This window comes from Hypanus sabinus, chromosome 9 (genome assembly GCF_030144855.1).
Source record: "Hypanus sabinus isolate sHypSab1 chromosome 9, sHypSab1.hap1, whole genome shotgun sequence".
Taxonomy (NCBI): Eukaryota; Metazoa; Chordata; class Chondrichthyes; order Myliobatiformes; family Dasyatidae; genus Hypanus; species Hypanus sabinus.
The window spans coordinates 20,727,039-20,743,997 of record NC_082714.1 but is presented as its reverse complement, the minus strand read 5'-3'; the positions used below and the strand labels follow the sequence as shown (position 1 = coordinate 20,743,997).

At 43.1% G+C, this 16,959-nt stretch overlaps 1 protein-coding gene across 1 annotated transcript in view; it reads left to right on the top strand.

Annotated features, from left to right (window-relative positions):
• Positions 1-13,700, top strand: part of LOC132399142 (tektin-3-like) — a 117,023-nt gene extending 103,323 nt beyond the window's left edge. Inside the window, exon 8 of the mRNA XM_059979185.1 lies at positions 13,330-13,700. Within this exon, the coding sequence (XP_059835168.1) occupies positions 13,330-13,633 (304 nt within the window). The 3' untranslated portion in view covers positions 13,634-13,700. The remainder of the gene's footprint in view (positions 1-13,329) is intronic.
• The last annotated feature ends 3,259 nt before the right edge of the window (positions 13,701-16,959 follow it).

The following is a 16,959-nucleotide window of genomic DNA, read 5'->3' as shown; positions in this document are numbered from 1 at the left end:
TCTTGTCTCGCCCAGTCTCAGTGGGAAAAGCCTGCTTACGTTAACCCTGTCTTAATCTTCGATATGTACATATTAGTTCCCTTTCTGCACTGCAATCCCGAGTGCATAATGGATTTGGAATAACAAGTAATGTGGCTAAATGAGAATGAAAAAAGACCAACATTTCTACATTGCCTTTCATAGTGTTTGACTTCCCAAAACAATTTAAGGCCCCTGAAATACACTTGAGTGTGTTCATTGATCTAATTGGGGTGGGGAATGGATAAAGCTCCCAGGAGCTGAACAGAAGTGAAGATAAAATTTGGCCTCTATTCAATTAAATTAATAGAAATTAAGTTTCCAGTTCCTGCAGAATCTGGTGAACTCTTGAATAACTGAGCCTTCCAAATATCTCAGACACATTCCGACAAGCTGAAGCATAAGCCCTGCGCTTCTTCCACCTCATAAAGCTCTTTACTGAACTACGAACAGCCCTGGTCTTTTGCACATTGGTTGTTTGTCAGTCTTTATTTACAGCATCTATAGCTTTTCATAAATTCTATCATATTTCTTTATTTTCCTGTAGTGCCTGCAGGAAATTGAGTCTCAAGGTAGCATATGGTAATATATATGTACTTCAATAATAGATTGATCTGCAAAACCGATTCAAACTTTTGTAAATTAGAACTCTTTATCTTCTGAATTGTCATCACTCTCACTTGTGAGGTTCAGACTTATGACCCAAAGACAGCTTTCCCCCTCAAATCCCTGTTAAAATTCCTTCCTCTCATCTTCTCTCTTTGATATGACTACCATGGGACAAAGAGTCTAATTATAATAAAAGATACAGTTTATATAAAAAATATGCATCCTCTTACAATTTTGTATAGGTCCATCAAGTTACCCCTTGGTCTCCTTCACTCTAAGGAAAACAAACCATCCCATGCAATCTCTCCTCATAATAAAAGCCAACCCATCCAGGCAGCATCTTGGTGAATCTCCTCTGAAACCACTCTATAGCATAGCCACCAGAAATGCACACATTACTTCAAGGGAGGTCTAGCCAGTGGTTTGTGACATTGCAACATAATGTCCTAGCTTCTCAGTCCTAATGAAGGGTCTCATTCCAAAATATCAGCTGGTTATTTCCCTCCATGGATGATGCCTGGCCAGCTGAGTTCCTCCTGGGTTTTTGTGTGTGTTGCTCAATATTTCCAGCATTCTGCAGAGTAGTCTGTGTCCCAGTTTCTACATTCTACACCACTATTTATTTATTTATTGCGATACACCATGGAGTTGGCCTTTCGAACCACAGCCTAACTTAATCATGGGACAATTTATAATGACCAATTAACCTAACAACTGGTACGTCTTTGGACTGTGGGAGGAAACCAGAGCACCTGGAGGAAACCCGCGTGGCCACAGGGAGAATGTACAAACTTCTTACAGGACAGTGACGGGAATTGGACCTGGGTCGCCTGTACTGTAAAGTGTTGTGCTAACTACTATGCTACCGTAAGCATGTCATATGCCATTTTAACTGCCCTAGCTAAAAGCAAACAGGTTTCTTGTGCACTGCCACAGAGGCCAAGTAACTGGGCGTATTTAAAGCAGAAGTTGGTAAGTTCGTAATTAGTAACAGTGTCAATGGGTTTGAGATGAAAAATAAATCAGTCATGATGGAATGGTAGGGCAGACTTGAAGGGCCAAATGGCCTAATTCTGTTCCTGTGTCTTAGGGTTCCCATCTAAAACCTGAGGTGGGAAAAATGACTCCTTATTATTCTTCATGTCTCCTTAAAGAATTCTGCTCAGCAGTCCTGATGAAGGGTCTTGGCCCAAAGCATTGACTCTTTATTCCCATCCATAGAAGCTACCTAACCTGCTGAGCTCCTCCAGCAGATTGTGTGTTTTGCTCTATATTTCCAGCATCTGCAGTCCCTCATATATCTGTGTTCTGCTCTGATAATCTCTTGGTAAGCTTCTTCTGCATTTCTTTTGGTTTATTTGTCTGATAAATGAAACATTTCTCCACGTCTGATTTGGATTAAAGAAAAACAAAAAAATATTGAGTTATATTGGAAAAATTATTCTAAAATACCCATGCATTTTGCACCTTATTAGAATGAATATCAAGTTCGATTCATCGGGTAAAATAATACGCACATGTAGCCTAAATGAAATGGATGAATTGGTATTTCTGTCCAATAGCTGGCGGGCTAATTGACACTGAGTCTGTCTGTATCCATTTTGTTGGATGGATATTTTTTCCTTTAGCGAAAGACTTTTATCCCCAAAGAAATCTGAAGCATTTCCTAACTGCTGGCCCAAATCTTCCACAACTTGGCAGAGGATGATAGGTGGCCCCAGAAAAACGGGAGGAAGTCAGATATTTTATGAAAATCTTGATGGTTGGCCTGCTTCAATCCAACATTTAGTAAAATGTTTTCTGTGATTAGATATAAATTGGAAATGGTAGTTCATAAAATGGTTAGTGCATGGAATGAAAATTCATCCATGTGATACAGGGATTTTTCAGAAATTAATATTTATTGGATGCAATTATTTTCTTTCAACTTCTGCCAATAAATATGTCTCAAGATTGATTCAGATAAAGAAGAGCCTTTCAGTCTATTTGACACAGCAAATAAAAAATCTAACTTTCCTCTGACCCCGGCAGGGAATCAAAACGTCAGCCATGAAGCAGCAGAGTGAAGACAAGGAGATGTATGGTTCTTGTGACTTCTATGAAATTTTTAATTTAATTTCCCTCATCTAATTCTCCCTTTCGGCCTAGCACAAAAGGTCATGACAAGTATCCGTGGGCATTCTGAGCCTGTTGTCTTTGGGCAGCACTGGACAATATCCAAATGTTTTGCTTAGTAATATGCTGAATACAGTTGGTCCCCCCTTATGCGCGGGGGATTGGTTCCGGGACCCCTCGCGGATACCAAAATTCGTGGATGTTCAAGTCCCTTATTCAACCTGTCTCAATACGGTGGACCTTAGGACCCAGCAGAACTCCAGACCTTATTTAACCTGTCTCAGTGCGGTGGTCATTAGGACCCGGCGCCAGAGCTCTGAATGCGCAATGTTTCTGTTCACGAAAAGAATCACGATCACGATTGACAATAAAGTGGAAATAATAAAGCGATTGGAAAGAGGTGAAACGCCATCGGTCATTGGAAAAGCGTTAGACTACGTCGGTCAATGATCGGAATAATTTTGAAGGATAAAGTGAGAAAGGCTCTGCCCCGGTGAAAGCTACAATTATTACTAAGCAACACAGTGGTTTAATTATTGGGTTTTGGAGTTTTGGGTTTTTGATCCTCCACATCAACCTGGCACGGTGGAGAGCGCACTAGGGAGCAATCTGCCCCGAGTCCTGGGAACTTCCATTCCCGAGCCCGGTGCTGAAACATATGTTCTTAAGTGTTTCATAAGCATAGAAAGGTAAAATATATACTATATACTAAGACAAACGTTTGACTAACTGACGCTAAATAATACCAGATGTACCTGTTCCGACTTACTAGTAAGAGAACTCCCAATATTTTTCGATCCCGATGCACGATAACCCACGCACATCCTCCCGTATACCTTAAATCATCTCTAGATTACTTATAAAACCTAATACATTGTAAATGCTATGTAAAATGGTTGTTATACTGCATTGTTTAGGGAATAATAACAAGAAAAAAAAGTCTGTACATGCTTGAACAACAAGTGCTGGAAGAGCACTTCCGGGTTTTCATGATTCGCGGTCGGTTGAATTCGCGCATACAGAATCCGTGGATACAGAGGGCCAACATGTATAGCTTTTTAGCTACAGGAATGCAACCTGTTTGGACTTCTGCAGCCCATCCACTTCAATGTGCTATAAATTCAGAGATGTGCTTTTACACATCACTGTTGTAACGCATGGTGATTTGAGTTACTGTCAGCTTGAACCAGTGTGGCCATTTTCCTCTGACCTCTCTCATTAACAAGGCACTTCCACCCATAGGATTCCAACTCACTGGATGTTGTTTGTTTTTCACGCCATTATCTGTTAGCTCTTGTGCGTGAAAATCCCAGGAGGTCAGCAGTTGTACTGCCCCTCAAGCAACAGGCTCCTGAACAAAAGGGGATAACTATATTAGTCTATTCAGATGTTTCCACAACCAATGATCTCACTTATGGACTTGTTAACTCGTTATTTCAAGTTCTCATTATTTATTGTTATTTATTTTTATTTGTATTTGCACAGTTTGTTGTCTTCTGCAATCTTACTTGATCTTTCATTGATCCTGTTATAACCATATAACAATTACAGCATGGAAACAGGCCATCTCGGCCCTTCTAGTCCGTGCCAAACGCTTACTCCCACCTAGTCCCACTGACCTGCACTCAGCCCATAACCCTCCATTCCTTTCCTGTCCATATGCCTATCCAATTTTTTTTTAAATGACTAAATCGAACCTACCTCTACCACTTCTACTGGAAGCTCGTTCCACACAGCTACCACTCCCTGAGTAAAGAAATTCCCCCTCGTGTTACCCCTAAACTTTTACCCCCTAACTCTCAACTCATGTCCCCTTGTTTGAATCTCCCCTACACTCAATGGAAAAAGCCTATCCACGTCAACTCTATCTATCCCCCTCATAATTTTAAATAGAATTTAAAATGTAATACCATTTAATGTTATAGTTACTATTCAATAAATTTGCTTGCTGAGTATGCCCGCAGGAAAATGGTCTCAGGGTTGTATATGGTGACGTATATGTACTCTGATAATAAAATTTAGTTGCTGAGATACTCGAGCCACCCTGTCTGGCACCAACAATCATTTCACAGTCAAAGTCACTTAGATCACTTTTTTCCCCATTCTGATGTTTGGTCTGAACAACAACTGAACCTCTTGGCCATGTCTGTATGCTTTTATGCATGGAGTTGCTGCCATATGATTGGCTGATTAGGTGTTTACATAATGAACAGGTGCACAATACCTGATGAAATTTCCACTGAGTGTATATACGTGCACGTCCATCTGCACCCGTTAAAACAACAAGCATGCAGGTTTACTTTTCCACTTGCTAAGGATGCACTAAATGTGATTCTAGTTCCCATAGTTTCTAACATAACACAAGCTAAATAATTAAAGCAAGTGGAAAATAAAAAAGTGCACACAGTACTGGAAATCTAAAATAAAAGCAGAAAATGCTTGAAAAAATTGGCAGGTCAGGCTGCAGCTCTGGAAGGTGAACCAGTTTTAATGCTTCAGGATGAAGCCCCTTTGCTGGAGTGGATCTTAAGCCTGTCACCTCCTGCCCTAAACACAAGATGTATTAATTGCCATTGAGCTGCAGATGTCTCAGTGGATGGACTGGGAGCTGGAATGTGAGCTGTCACCATGTTCAATGATTTATGACAGCTCAGGACAAGTAACTAATAGGTACAGATTTCTTTGTAGCTCAACATTACATGGCAAATTGGGAGTGATCTAGAAACATAGAAAGCCCACAGCACAATACAGGCCCTTCGGCCCACAAAGCTGTGCTGAACATGTCGTTAACTTAGGAATTACCTAGGGTTACCCATAGCCCTCTAATTTTCTGGGTTCCGTGTACCTGTCCAGGAGTCTCTTAAAAGACCCTATCGTATCTGCCTCCACCACTGTCGCTGGCAGCCCATTCCACACACTCACCACTCTGTGTAAAAAATTTACCCCTGACATCTCCTCTGTACCTGCTTCCAAACACGTTAAAACTCTGCCCTCTTGAGCTAGCCATTTCAGCCCTGGGGAAAAGCCTCTGATTATCCACACAATCGATGCCTTTCATGATCTTATACACCTACATAGTCATTTGTTTGAATATCTTAATCATTTCTGTTTGCTCTTTTTGGAAGCAAGTCTATAGCTAAAACACTAACTCCTGGGATAAAGCAGATGTACCATCTGGATGGTATCCAAGAGGCTTTCGCTGGCTTCCCATGTCAATTCCAAGATCTCCAGTCTGTTTGAACATAGATGTAGGAAACATTGTATTCGCTATTGCATATAACCTTCCAAACACTTGTTGATTTTTCCCTGAAGAAACAATGGGAAAACGTGAACCGGCACAATAATATTTACCTGTTGTTTTTTTAAAAATGCTAAGTTAGCATTCAAAAAGTGAGGTTGTGTAATCCATGGCCAGTTAGCCCTGGTAACCTTACCTCATTCCTAGCCATGGGCTCAGTTCTAAACGGAGAACTCGTGAGCTCCACTGACAGATGCTTCTTACAATCTTGTGGTTTGTATTCAGACATATGGAACAGCAGAGCTGCAGCATAGGTAGCAACATTTTACTTTACAACAGTCAGACCAGATGTATTGTCAAGCATCCTTACTCTGTCCACCACAAAAGGTGGGCTTTCCTATTTTATTTTCCATTCCCATTCCGCTGTCAGTCCATGGCCTCCCCTACTGCCAAGATGAACCCACTCTCAGGGTGGAGGAGCAACACCTCATATTCCATCTGGGTAGTCTTCAACCTGATGGCATGAACATCGATTTCTCTGGCTTCCTAAGAGGGAGTAATTGCACCTCATTCTCCTTTTTCTCATTCTCTATTCACTATTTTTGGCTCCCCTCTTACCGATTCTCTTCACCTCCCCTGCCCATTACCTCCCTCTGGTGGCCCTCCTCATTCCCTCCACACTCCTCGTCTATCAGATTCCTCCTTTTTCAGCCCTTTACCTCTTTCATCCATCACCTCCCAGCTCCTCACTTCATCTGTCCTCCTCCTTTCCCCTCATCTGGTTTCACCTATCACCAGCCAGCTTGTATTTCACCCCCTTCTCCCACCTTCTAATTCTGCCTTTAGCCCCTTTCCTTTCTAGTCCTAGTGAAGGGTCTCAGCCCGAAGAGTCATCTGTTTATTTCTGTCTGTATACTATATGCTGCTTGACCTGGTGAGTTTCTTCGGCAATTTGTGTTTTAACCTGGATTTCCAGCATCTGCAGAATCTCTTATCTTTGTTTTTACTTTTGCAGTTCAAACATTATTTACTTGTAACACCCTTACCCTTTTTGTGTCTGTACAGCAAAGATGCAGCTGATTAGTAATCAGCACTTTCTATTTCTCTCCTTGCGACCAATGGCTGTTTTTGACTGAGCTTAGCTGATCCTTATAACATTCATTATGGAAATATATATATATATATATATTCATGAAATTGCATGTTAGGTTTCATTAGAAATTAGAATTTTGTCATCTTGTGAAGGTGTTGCAATGGAATTAAAATTACCTCTGTGTTGCTCTCCATTTAGACACTTAGAGCAACACCTGAATGCAATATGTTTATAAAATGAATATTCTGAATGTGCTTCCACCAACTTATTAGCTACCAGACAGAAAAGGAAACTATTGGGGAGTTTTGACCCAAGAAAATTGTTATATTCTCTCTACTTGATTTCAAACTGAGACTTAAAAAAAAGGGACAAAAATGCCTTAAATAATACATAAAATAATTTCACAGAAAGCTGCTTCTAGCCATTGCTCCATTTTCCCACAAGGCCCACTGTGAAAATGATTGGCTGTAGGAGCTTTTAATTGGACAAACACTTAGCTGCCTCTCTACTGCGCCTATATTATCAATTTACCTGTCAGCTCTGTGTTCCTGGTAATTAACATGTCTCCCATGGTAGAGGCAATTCATCTACCTTTTCTTTGAAAGAGACCAACCAATCCATTCTAGCTTTCTGCAAAGGTTCTGTACATTATTGTTTTCAGAGGATGAAGCCAAGTGAAGGTCAAGGCATTGTGTTCATCGATCACCGTTGTTCCGTCATCCCTACCCAGGCATGGTCGAACTGTTGGAGGTTAATAATGTGAATCATCCCTGGCTCATGACGCCATCACAGGTTATCTTCAGGGCAGAGGCCCAAGTTCAAACCTCTTCAGAGGCTTTGTCAATGATCTTTCATCCATTATTAAGTCTGAAGTGGGGATATTCACTGATGCTCTGCTTCTACAGAATGACCTCATTAATGACAATTTGCATCAGCGGAGATTTTAATCCTAATCACAAAGTGATTGAGCGACACACACACAAAGTGCTGGAGGAACTCAGCAGGTCAGGCAGCATCTATAGAGGAGAATAAACAGCTGAGACCCTTCATCAGGGCTGGAAAGAAAGGGGGCAGAAGCCAGAATAAGGTGGGGGAGGGGATGGTGTACAGGCAGGTGACAGTAAGATCAAGTGAGGGTGAAGGTAGATGGGTTTCTACATCTATAGAATCTTATGCTTATAATTTGCTGCTCCACTGTGAAGTCTCTGTAATTCCTCTCAAAGGGAGTTCAGTGAGACCCTCTCTCACTGCTCCTCAAATTCTTCGCCGATGTACTCACCCAAATTCACTATCGCAGCTTCTTACTTCACACACCTCTCCTACTCACCCACCTTCCCTCTCAGCTGGATTCACCTATGACCTGCCATGTTGTGCTCCTTCTTCTCAGTATCCCCCCCCCCCCCACCACACTTATTATTCTGGCTTCAGCTCTGTTGTTTATTTAATATTTCAGTAGGATTTGAGTAATATTGTAAACCTACTGTTTGATTAAGTGTTCTTGTTTGTTTAAATAATTCATAACATGTTAGATGTAAAAAGAAGTGAAATGTTTACATCATGATGTGACCATGTGATATTTGCGTGCCCCGCCTAAAGAGAAACACTAAGTTAGAATCACGTTTTGGACTCCGGTCTTTTCCTTTTAATTAGTCTCTTGTGTTGAAGTTACAAAATACCACAGAGCAATGAGCAAGTTTTAAATGAATGCGAGATGACTGTTGAAGTGCAGCGAGACATTTGGGTAAAAAAAAAGCGCAGCCAAATGTATGGGTAAAAAAAGGAGATTCCATTTTGACATACATGTCTGAATTGAAGAAATTGTCCGAGCATTGTCAGTTCAATGACAGCCTTGATGATAAACTGAGAGATCATTTAGTTTGTAGAATCTTACAAGAAAGCTTTCAAAAATGGCTCCTAACTGAAACACAACATACATTGAAAAGAGCAGTTGAAATAGCTGTAGTAATGGAAACAGCCGACAGACACACAGATGAGTTGCAGTCTGGAATGAAAGTGAGCTTGAAGAAAATTGCAGCATCTAAACAGAAACTTGCCTGGCCGAACAAGTTCTGTTACTGTTGTGGCAGGGGTTCACATAACCTGACCAATGCAGGTTTGAAGATGAAGTTTGCAGAAAATGCAACAAATTAGGCCACAATCAAAGGGCATGCCAGGCAGACAAAAATAAGTGGATTGCACAAGGAAGAGAAAAAGATAAAAATTCAAGTTGCAGTTTCAAAAAGAGCACTAATCTGCGTGATGTTGATGAGCAATCTGATAATGGTGAGAGTGACGCAGGACTGGTTACACTGAAGATTTCCAATGTGAAAGCTAACAATAGACAAGCAATATGACTTATACCAGAAATGAACAGAAATCAGGAAATCTATTAAAATTGAATTGTACACTGGTTTGGCTGTTTCAGTCATTCCAAAAATTTGTTGGAATGGCATTTCAAAGGTACTGAACTAAAGCCTCCAGATAAACAACTAAGATAAACAACATTTTATCATAATTTTATTTTTTAAGATGTTGGAGCCTAGGACTTACTGTCTGTAGTTCGATCGGGTGATTTAACACTCTGCTGTCCTGAGAAACCTCCAGGAGAGAAATGTGAGCACAAGGTACCATGAGGAGAACTTCAGAGATGCAGTGAGGACCCATGATGAACTACATTTCTTGCCAATTAAAGCGTCAAGGTAGATTGAAACATTGAGGCAAATGCAAGGGAGAGCGAGCGCATTCTCGGAAACGCCGCTGGTTTGAGTTGTTTTCCCTGGAGAGGCCGCTGGTTCATGTCGCCATCAACCCAGTGCTGAAAGAAGATCAATGCCCCCTGCCCTGGATAGAGGATAACTTTGCAAACCTTTCTGGAGGAAAACACTTCAGCAAAGTGGACTTAGCTGCACCTACCTACAGGTGGAGATGGAAGAAGAGTCCAAGGTGCTTCTCACCATAAACACCCTCAAAGGGCCTTATCGCTATAATAGGCTTACTTCAGAAGTAGCATTTGCAGCTGCAGAAAGCTATGGACCAGGTGCTGCAAGGCTGCCCAAGCACTCAGTGTTACCTGGATGACATCATTTTACCAGTAAGGATGACAAAGAACATCTCCAAAATCTCAAGATTACTGTTAAAAAGCTTAGAAGATTATGGGCTCAGAGCACTATGCAAAGAGTGTGAATTCTTTAAACCAAGCATCATTTACTGTGCTCACACTATTGACGCCCAAAGATTACACAAGTGTGCCTAGAAAATTCAAACAGTGGTGGATACCCCAAGGCCAAAGGGCATGTCACAGTTGCAGTTCTTTTTAGGATTTGTCAATCACTATAACAGGTTCCTGCCAAACCTGGCTACTGCGCTGCACCCCTCGAACTCGTTACCACAGATCGGGAAGAAGTGGCGACGGATGGAGCAGCGTGACGTGGCTTTCCAAAAGGCACAGTGATTGCAGGCACTGGACTTGCACATTATCATCCACACTGTGTAGCGAAGCTTGCCATGCACTTTCCAAGGTGCCAACACTTGCAGGAGAAAGGTGCCCAGAGCTGTCAGGGTCACCGCCTGCAAAATCAGAGTCCACTCCTACAGCCGCCACAGAGCAGGCCCCAAAACCTGAGAGTGTTTCACAGCCCCAAATCTCACCTGCCAAGCACAGTGACCCCCCCCCCTCACCCCGTCAGGAAAAACATTATCCCACAAGAGTAAGAAATCCCTCACTGTGGTTAAATCTTTAGGCCTGAATAGGACAATTTATAATTTACTATGCTGTTGTTGTCTCTATAGTAATTGTATGATATATTATGCTGTGTACACATGTTGTGATGCATTCTATATTGAGATGGAGTTTTTTAGCTAAGCAGGGAGAAGTGTTGCCTATTTAATATTTCAGTAATATTTGAGCAATCTTGTGTATTTATATTGCTTGATTAAGTATTCTTGTTTGATAAATAATTAATTTTGGGTTAGAGTAAAAATAAATGAAATGCACACAGCACGATGCAACCACATGATACACATACGTCTTGCCTAAAGTGAAAAACTAGTTAGACTCATATCTCAAACTCTCGTCTTTTCCTTTTGATTACTTTAATGCTTTGGAGTCACAAATCATAACAGCCTCCCTTACTTTTCAATCCTGATGGAGGATCGCGGCCTGGAATGTCGACTCTTTATTTCCCTCCATTGATGTTCCCTGACTTGCATTTTGTGTGTGTTGAACAGATTCTCAATTTGTCACACTTTGAATGTTTGAATTATTCCCAGTTTGTAATTGGCCCATTATTGCCATGTGACGTGAGAAGCATTGGAAAACCTTTGTCTTTCAGGCCAGCCACACTAATCAAGACACAGGTACACTAAGACAGAACAAAGAGAAAAGCATCGACAGAAAACAGAATATTGGGTTCAAGGGACCGTGGAAGAGAAAATGCTGTACAGGTAGACAAGTACAATGCAAGGGCCACAGTGAGGTAGATTGAGAGATCAAGTCTTCATCTTTATTGTCCGTGAGGTCCATTCAATAGCCTTAGAATAGCAAGCTAGAAGCTGTCATTCAGTCTGGTGGTGCACTTTTTTAAGCTTTGGTATCTTCTTCTGGATGGAAAGTGAGAGGAGAGAGTAACTGGGGACGGAGGAGTCTTTGAATATGTTGTCTACTTTCCTGAGGCAGCAGGGATAAATGCATCTTTTGAGTGCTCTTGAACTCTCACCAGATTTCTAGGTTCATTCTTCATAAATATGAGGAGATCAGAGTTCAGGGAGTGGTGCACAGATAACAACAAAACCTTTCAGATGAACCAAAGGGTGAACGTTTCCCATGAATATATGAAAATGGAAAATTGAGATCAGCCATAGTCCTATAAAAGGGAAGAACAAGGTAAAGGGGCTGAATGGCCTATTCCTAATGCACATGCTTGTATAACATACTGAACTGACATTGCATCTGCTCTCTCAAATGTTCCCACAGATTAACTCTGAGTAGGAATGTCACTGTTCTCACAGGTGTCCTGGTCAATTGGTCACCAATTATTGCCAAAAGCAACTGTCTGTTTATTGTTTTATTACTGTTTGTGTGATGGTTGAAGGAATCAGGTTTATGTCATTGAAATATTTCATGAAATTTGTTGTTTTGCAGCAGCAAGTTAGTGAGGTAGTGTTCACATGTTCATAAACCAATCAGAAATTTGATGATGGAAGGGAAGAAGCTGCTCCTAAAACATTGAGTGTGTCTTCAAGCTCCTGTACCTCCTCCCTAATGGTAGTAATGAGATGAAGACATGTCCTGGGTAGGTGAGGAGCCTTAATGATAGATGCTGCCTTCTTGAGGCATTGCCTTTTGAAAATGTCCTCAAGTCATTACATAACAGTTGTGAGCACACATCTTTGAGGTTATAATATTTCCCATGTTACAACAATGATTTCTTTGCTCATCAAGTGCAGAGGATATTTTCAGGTCTTGCGAGGCACTATCTAAACACAAATAATTTTCTCCCTGATGTAGTTCCCTTGTAAAGGAGCACAAACATTGAATTTATCCAGAGAAGTAGCCATATCTTTCAGATGGTAAGAAAGGCAAATACAATGTTAGCATTCCTTTTGAGAGGATTGAATATAAAAGCAAGGATGTAATGCTGAGGCTTTAAAAGGCATTGGTCAGACTGCACTTGGAGTATTATGAACAGTTCCGGGCCCAATATCTAAAAAAGGATGTATTGGCATTGGAGAGAACCCAGAGGTTGTTCAGGCAATGATCCTGAGCATGAAAGGGTTAACATATGAGGAGTACTTGATGGTCCTGGGCCTGTACTCATAGGAGTTTAGAAGAATGAGGGGAATCTCAATGAAACCTATCGAAAATTGGAAGATCTAGGTTGAATGAAAGTGGAGAGGATGTTTCCAATGGTGGGAAAGTCTTGAACCAGAGGGCACAACCTTAGAACGGAAATGAGGAAGAATTTCTTTAGCCAGAGGGTGGTGAATCTGTGGAATTCTTTATCACAGGTGGTCGTAGAGGCCAAGTCATTGGGTATACTTAAAGAGGAGGTTTATAGGTTCTTGATTAGTAAATGCATCAAAGGTTATGGGGAGAGGCACGTGAATGGGGCAATAAATCAACCATGATGGAATGGCCAAATGGGCCAAATGGCTTAATTCTGCTGCTGTATCTTATGGTCTCTGGTCCTTCAACATCTCCATGAAATAACTCTTTGCTTTACCCACAGTTTTAACTATTGTTTCTTTTCCTGTTCAGGTTGGTCTGTGAAGTGTACACCATCGATGCGACCATACAGACGCTGAAGCAACGTCTACAGGAGTCTCAAAATGCCCTGCAGCTGCTGGTGCAGACCAAGTCTGTCCTGGAGTATGACATCGCTGTGAAGGCCAACTCTCTCTTTATAGATCAGGAAAAATGCATGGGGATGCGCAGAACCCTCCCCAACACACCACGCCTAATTGGCTGCGCTCAACTAAATGCAGGCCATTATTGCGCCCGCCCACCCCCGGAAAAGAAACCTTGCAACTGTGGTTGCAAAAATAAAAAGAAAGTAACATAAATTAATTAAAACAATGAAGCCACTGGGCTTCGGATAACTGCATGCTGATTCAAAAAGCAAGGCTTGACTATTGTGGCAAAATAAAATAAAGAAAATTAATGGTTTAACAAGAACGTTCACATTCAGAGTGTTTGCCTCATTTGGGACATGATATCTGATATTTTCAGATGTCATTTAACTGCGTAAACCTCATTCATTGTTCATCAGCATGTTATAGTGCATAAAGACACACCCTTAGCTAATTTTAAACACAACATTTTAACCTTTTACAATTACGCTCAGTTCTTTGACGCTTTTTATAAACCCGTAGCTTTGCCAGTTTCAAGAGATGATTGGACCCTAGGCATTCATTGTCACCTGGTCCAAGTCACAGTGATAATGTGGAAAGAAAGCCTGTGGCACAGAGACTTACAGCATGAAGCAAGCCCCACCTCAAAGCAAATAAGGGCAGGCGGAAACTGAGGCTGTGTTTTCTACCCTGATTTATGGTCAGAGTTAGCCAAGGCTTACATTCCCTGTGATGAAATGATTTTGGCAGTTGGTCATGAAGCATATCAGTTCCTACCTGAGGAATGACCTGGATCCTCCAGTTTGCCTACCTTCACAACAGGTCAACAGCAGATGCCATTTCATTGGCCCTTCACTCAGAATACTTGGATAACAAACTCATAGACATCAGGATGTTCTTCATTGGCTACAGCTCAGCTCAGCATTCAGCACTATCGTCCCTCACTAAACTCCCAAAACCTGAGCCTCGATGCCTTTCTGTGCAGCTGGATCCTCAATTTCTTCACTTGCAGCTCCCACACAATCACCATCAATGCAGGTGCACCACAAGGCTGTGCGCTTAGTCCCCATCTCTACTCACTTTACACCTATGATTGTGCGGTGAAGTACAGATTGAATGCAATATTTAAGTTTGCTGACGACACCACTGTCGTTGATCGAATTAAAGGTGGTAGTGACGAATCGGCATGTAGGAGAGAGATTGAGACTGTGGTAGAATAGTGCAATAACAACATCCTCTTACTGAACCTCAGCAAAACAACGTGTAGTTTTTCGACTGCAGGAGGAAGAAGCCAAAGGTCAACAAGCCAGTCATCATTGGGGTGAAGAGGGTCAGTAACTTTAAATTCCTTAGTATTATGATATCAGAGGATCCATCCTGGAACAAGCACATTAGTGCCATCATGAAGAAGACATGACAGCACCTCTACTTACTTAGAAGTTTGTGTAGGTTTGGCATGTCACCAAAAACGTTGACATACTTCTATAGCTGCACAGTAGGAAGTACTCTAACTGGTTGCATGATGGCCTGGTGTGGAAACACCGATGCTGAGGAATGGAAAAGCCTACAGAAAGTGATGGGTACAGTCCAGTCCCTTTGTGGTGAACTACATACACCTGTCTGGACACGCCCCTCTGCTGACTGCTCCTGTGGCTCCTCCCACAGACCCTGGTATAAAGGCGATTGGGGCCTGAGCCCGGCCCTCAGTCTCCAGGATGTAGCATGGTGGTCAACCACTGCTTGTTCCTTCTTCCACTCAATAAAAGCCGATATCTCGCCTTTACATCTCATTGTGAGTTATTGATGGTGCATCAATTTTATTGACTGGAAGTTTTAAAACATGGAAACCGTTTTACATCCGGAAAGATTGGATTTGGACCCCCAAGACCCTGAATCAGCTCTTGCCTTTTAACTCTGGCTTGCATGCTTCCAATCATACTTGGAGGAGGTTAGTGCAACTGAATCCGCTGTTATGCACAGAATTCTCCTCTCGAGGGTCACCCCGAAAGATAATTCATTTATCAGGGACCTGTCGACCTACGAAGGGGCACTGGATGCCCTCAAAAGAAAGTACCTGCGGCCGGTGAACAACGTCTATGCAAGACATCATTTAGCTACCCGACGACAGTGGCCTGGAGAATTGGGCGCCGAATTTCTCCGAGCCCTACAGACACTTGTCCGAGCTTGTGACTGCAAAATGCTCACGGCAGAACAGCATGCAGAGCTGCTAGTACGAGATGCCTTTGTTACAGGACTGAGGCCAGTGTACGTACGTCAGCGGTTGCTGGAAAATGCCGATCTTACCTTACGCTCGGCGATTGAGACGGCCAACACGCTGGAGGCTGCTCTGCACAATGCTGACACTGGCCAGTCACGCGATCCCCCGCCAGTTCCGTGGATGCCTCAGACCCCGCCGCCGCCGGTTTCCGTGAGCGAATTTGCCAACGCCGCTGCCAGTCGCGATTCCATGAACTCCCCGAACCCGACCACAGCTGCGGCCAGGCGAAAGCCTGAGCTGTGTTATTTCTGCGGACGTGAAAAGCAGCCCTGAAAATGATGCCCGGCCCGAGAAGCGACCTGCTGCAGCTGCGGGAAGAAGGGCCATTTTGCCAAGGTCTGTAACTCTAGACCACGAGCAGGGTCCGGCAGCGCTGTGTGTGAGGAATGGGGGCCACCATCTTGCATGCCCGGATGTGGGCGGCCATCTTTGTCGGCATCAACATGCCCCGCCCCTGACCCCTGTGAGACATGGGGGCCGCCATCTTGCATGCCGGGATGTGGGTGGCCATCTTTGTCGGTGTCAGCATGCCCCGCCCCCGACCCGCCGGTGTTTACCGGACACCAAGACGGCTCAACTCTGGCCACCATAACCCTCGACTAAAGCTCCCCACACCAGCTTGCAAGGTCAATGATGGACATCCTGGTGGAGGGGCACAGGACTAGCTGCCTGTTTGACACAGGCAGCACTGAGAGTTTTATTGACCCGGACACAGTGCAACGCTGTAGACTCGTGACACGGCCGGTAAGTCAGAGAGTCACTTGGGCTTCTGGGTCGCATTCCACAGATATCCGGGTGGGTTGTGTAGCGACATTGGTGGTGCAGGGCACAGAATATCGGAACTTTGTGCTACTGGTCATGCCTCAACTGTGCGCACCCGTGCTATTGGGGCTGGACTTCCAGAGCCATCTCGAAAGTGTGACTTTGGCATATGACGGGCCCCTCCCACCATTCACTGTCAGGAATCCTCAGTTTGGTGGGACTTTGCCATATACCCCGCTACTGACCGCGCACACACACACACACACACACACACCAAACCACACGTCCCACCCAGCAACATGCCGACAGCTGCGCTACTGACACCACTTGCAGCCTCTCCACCCTCAAGATCCCTCCCCCACCGCTGTTCACCAACCTGACCCCTGACTGTAAATCTGTGGCAACTAAAAGCAGGAGGTACAGCGTGGGGGACAGGGCCTTCATTCAGTCAGAGGTGTAGCGGCTGCATGGGGAAGGGATAATTGAGCCAAGCACAAG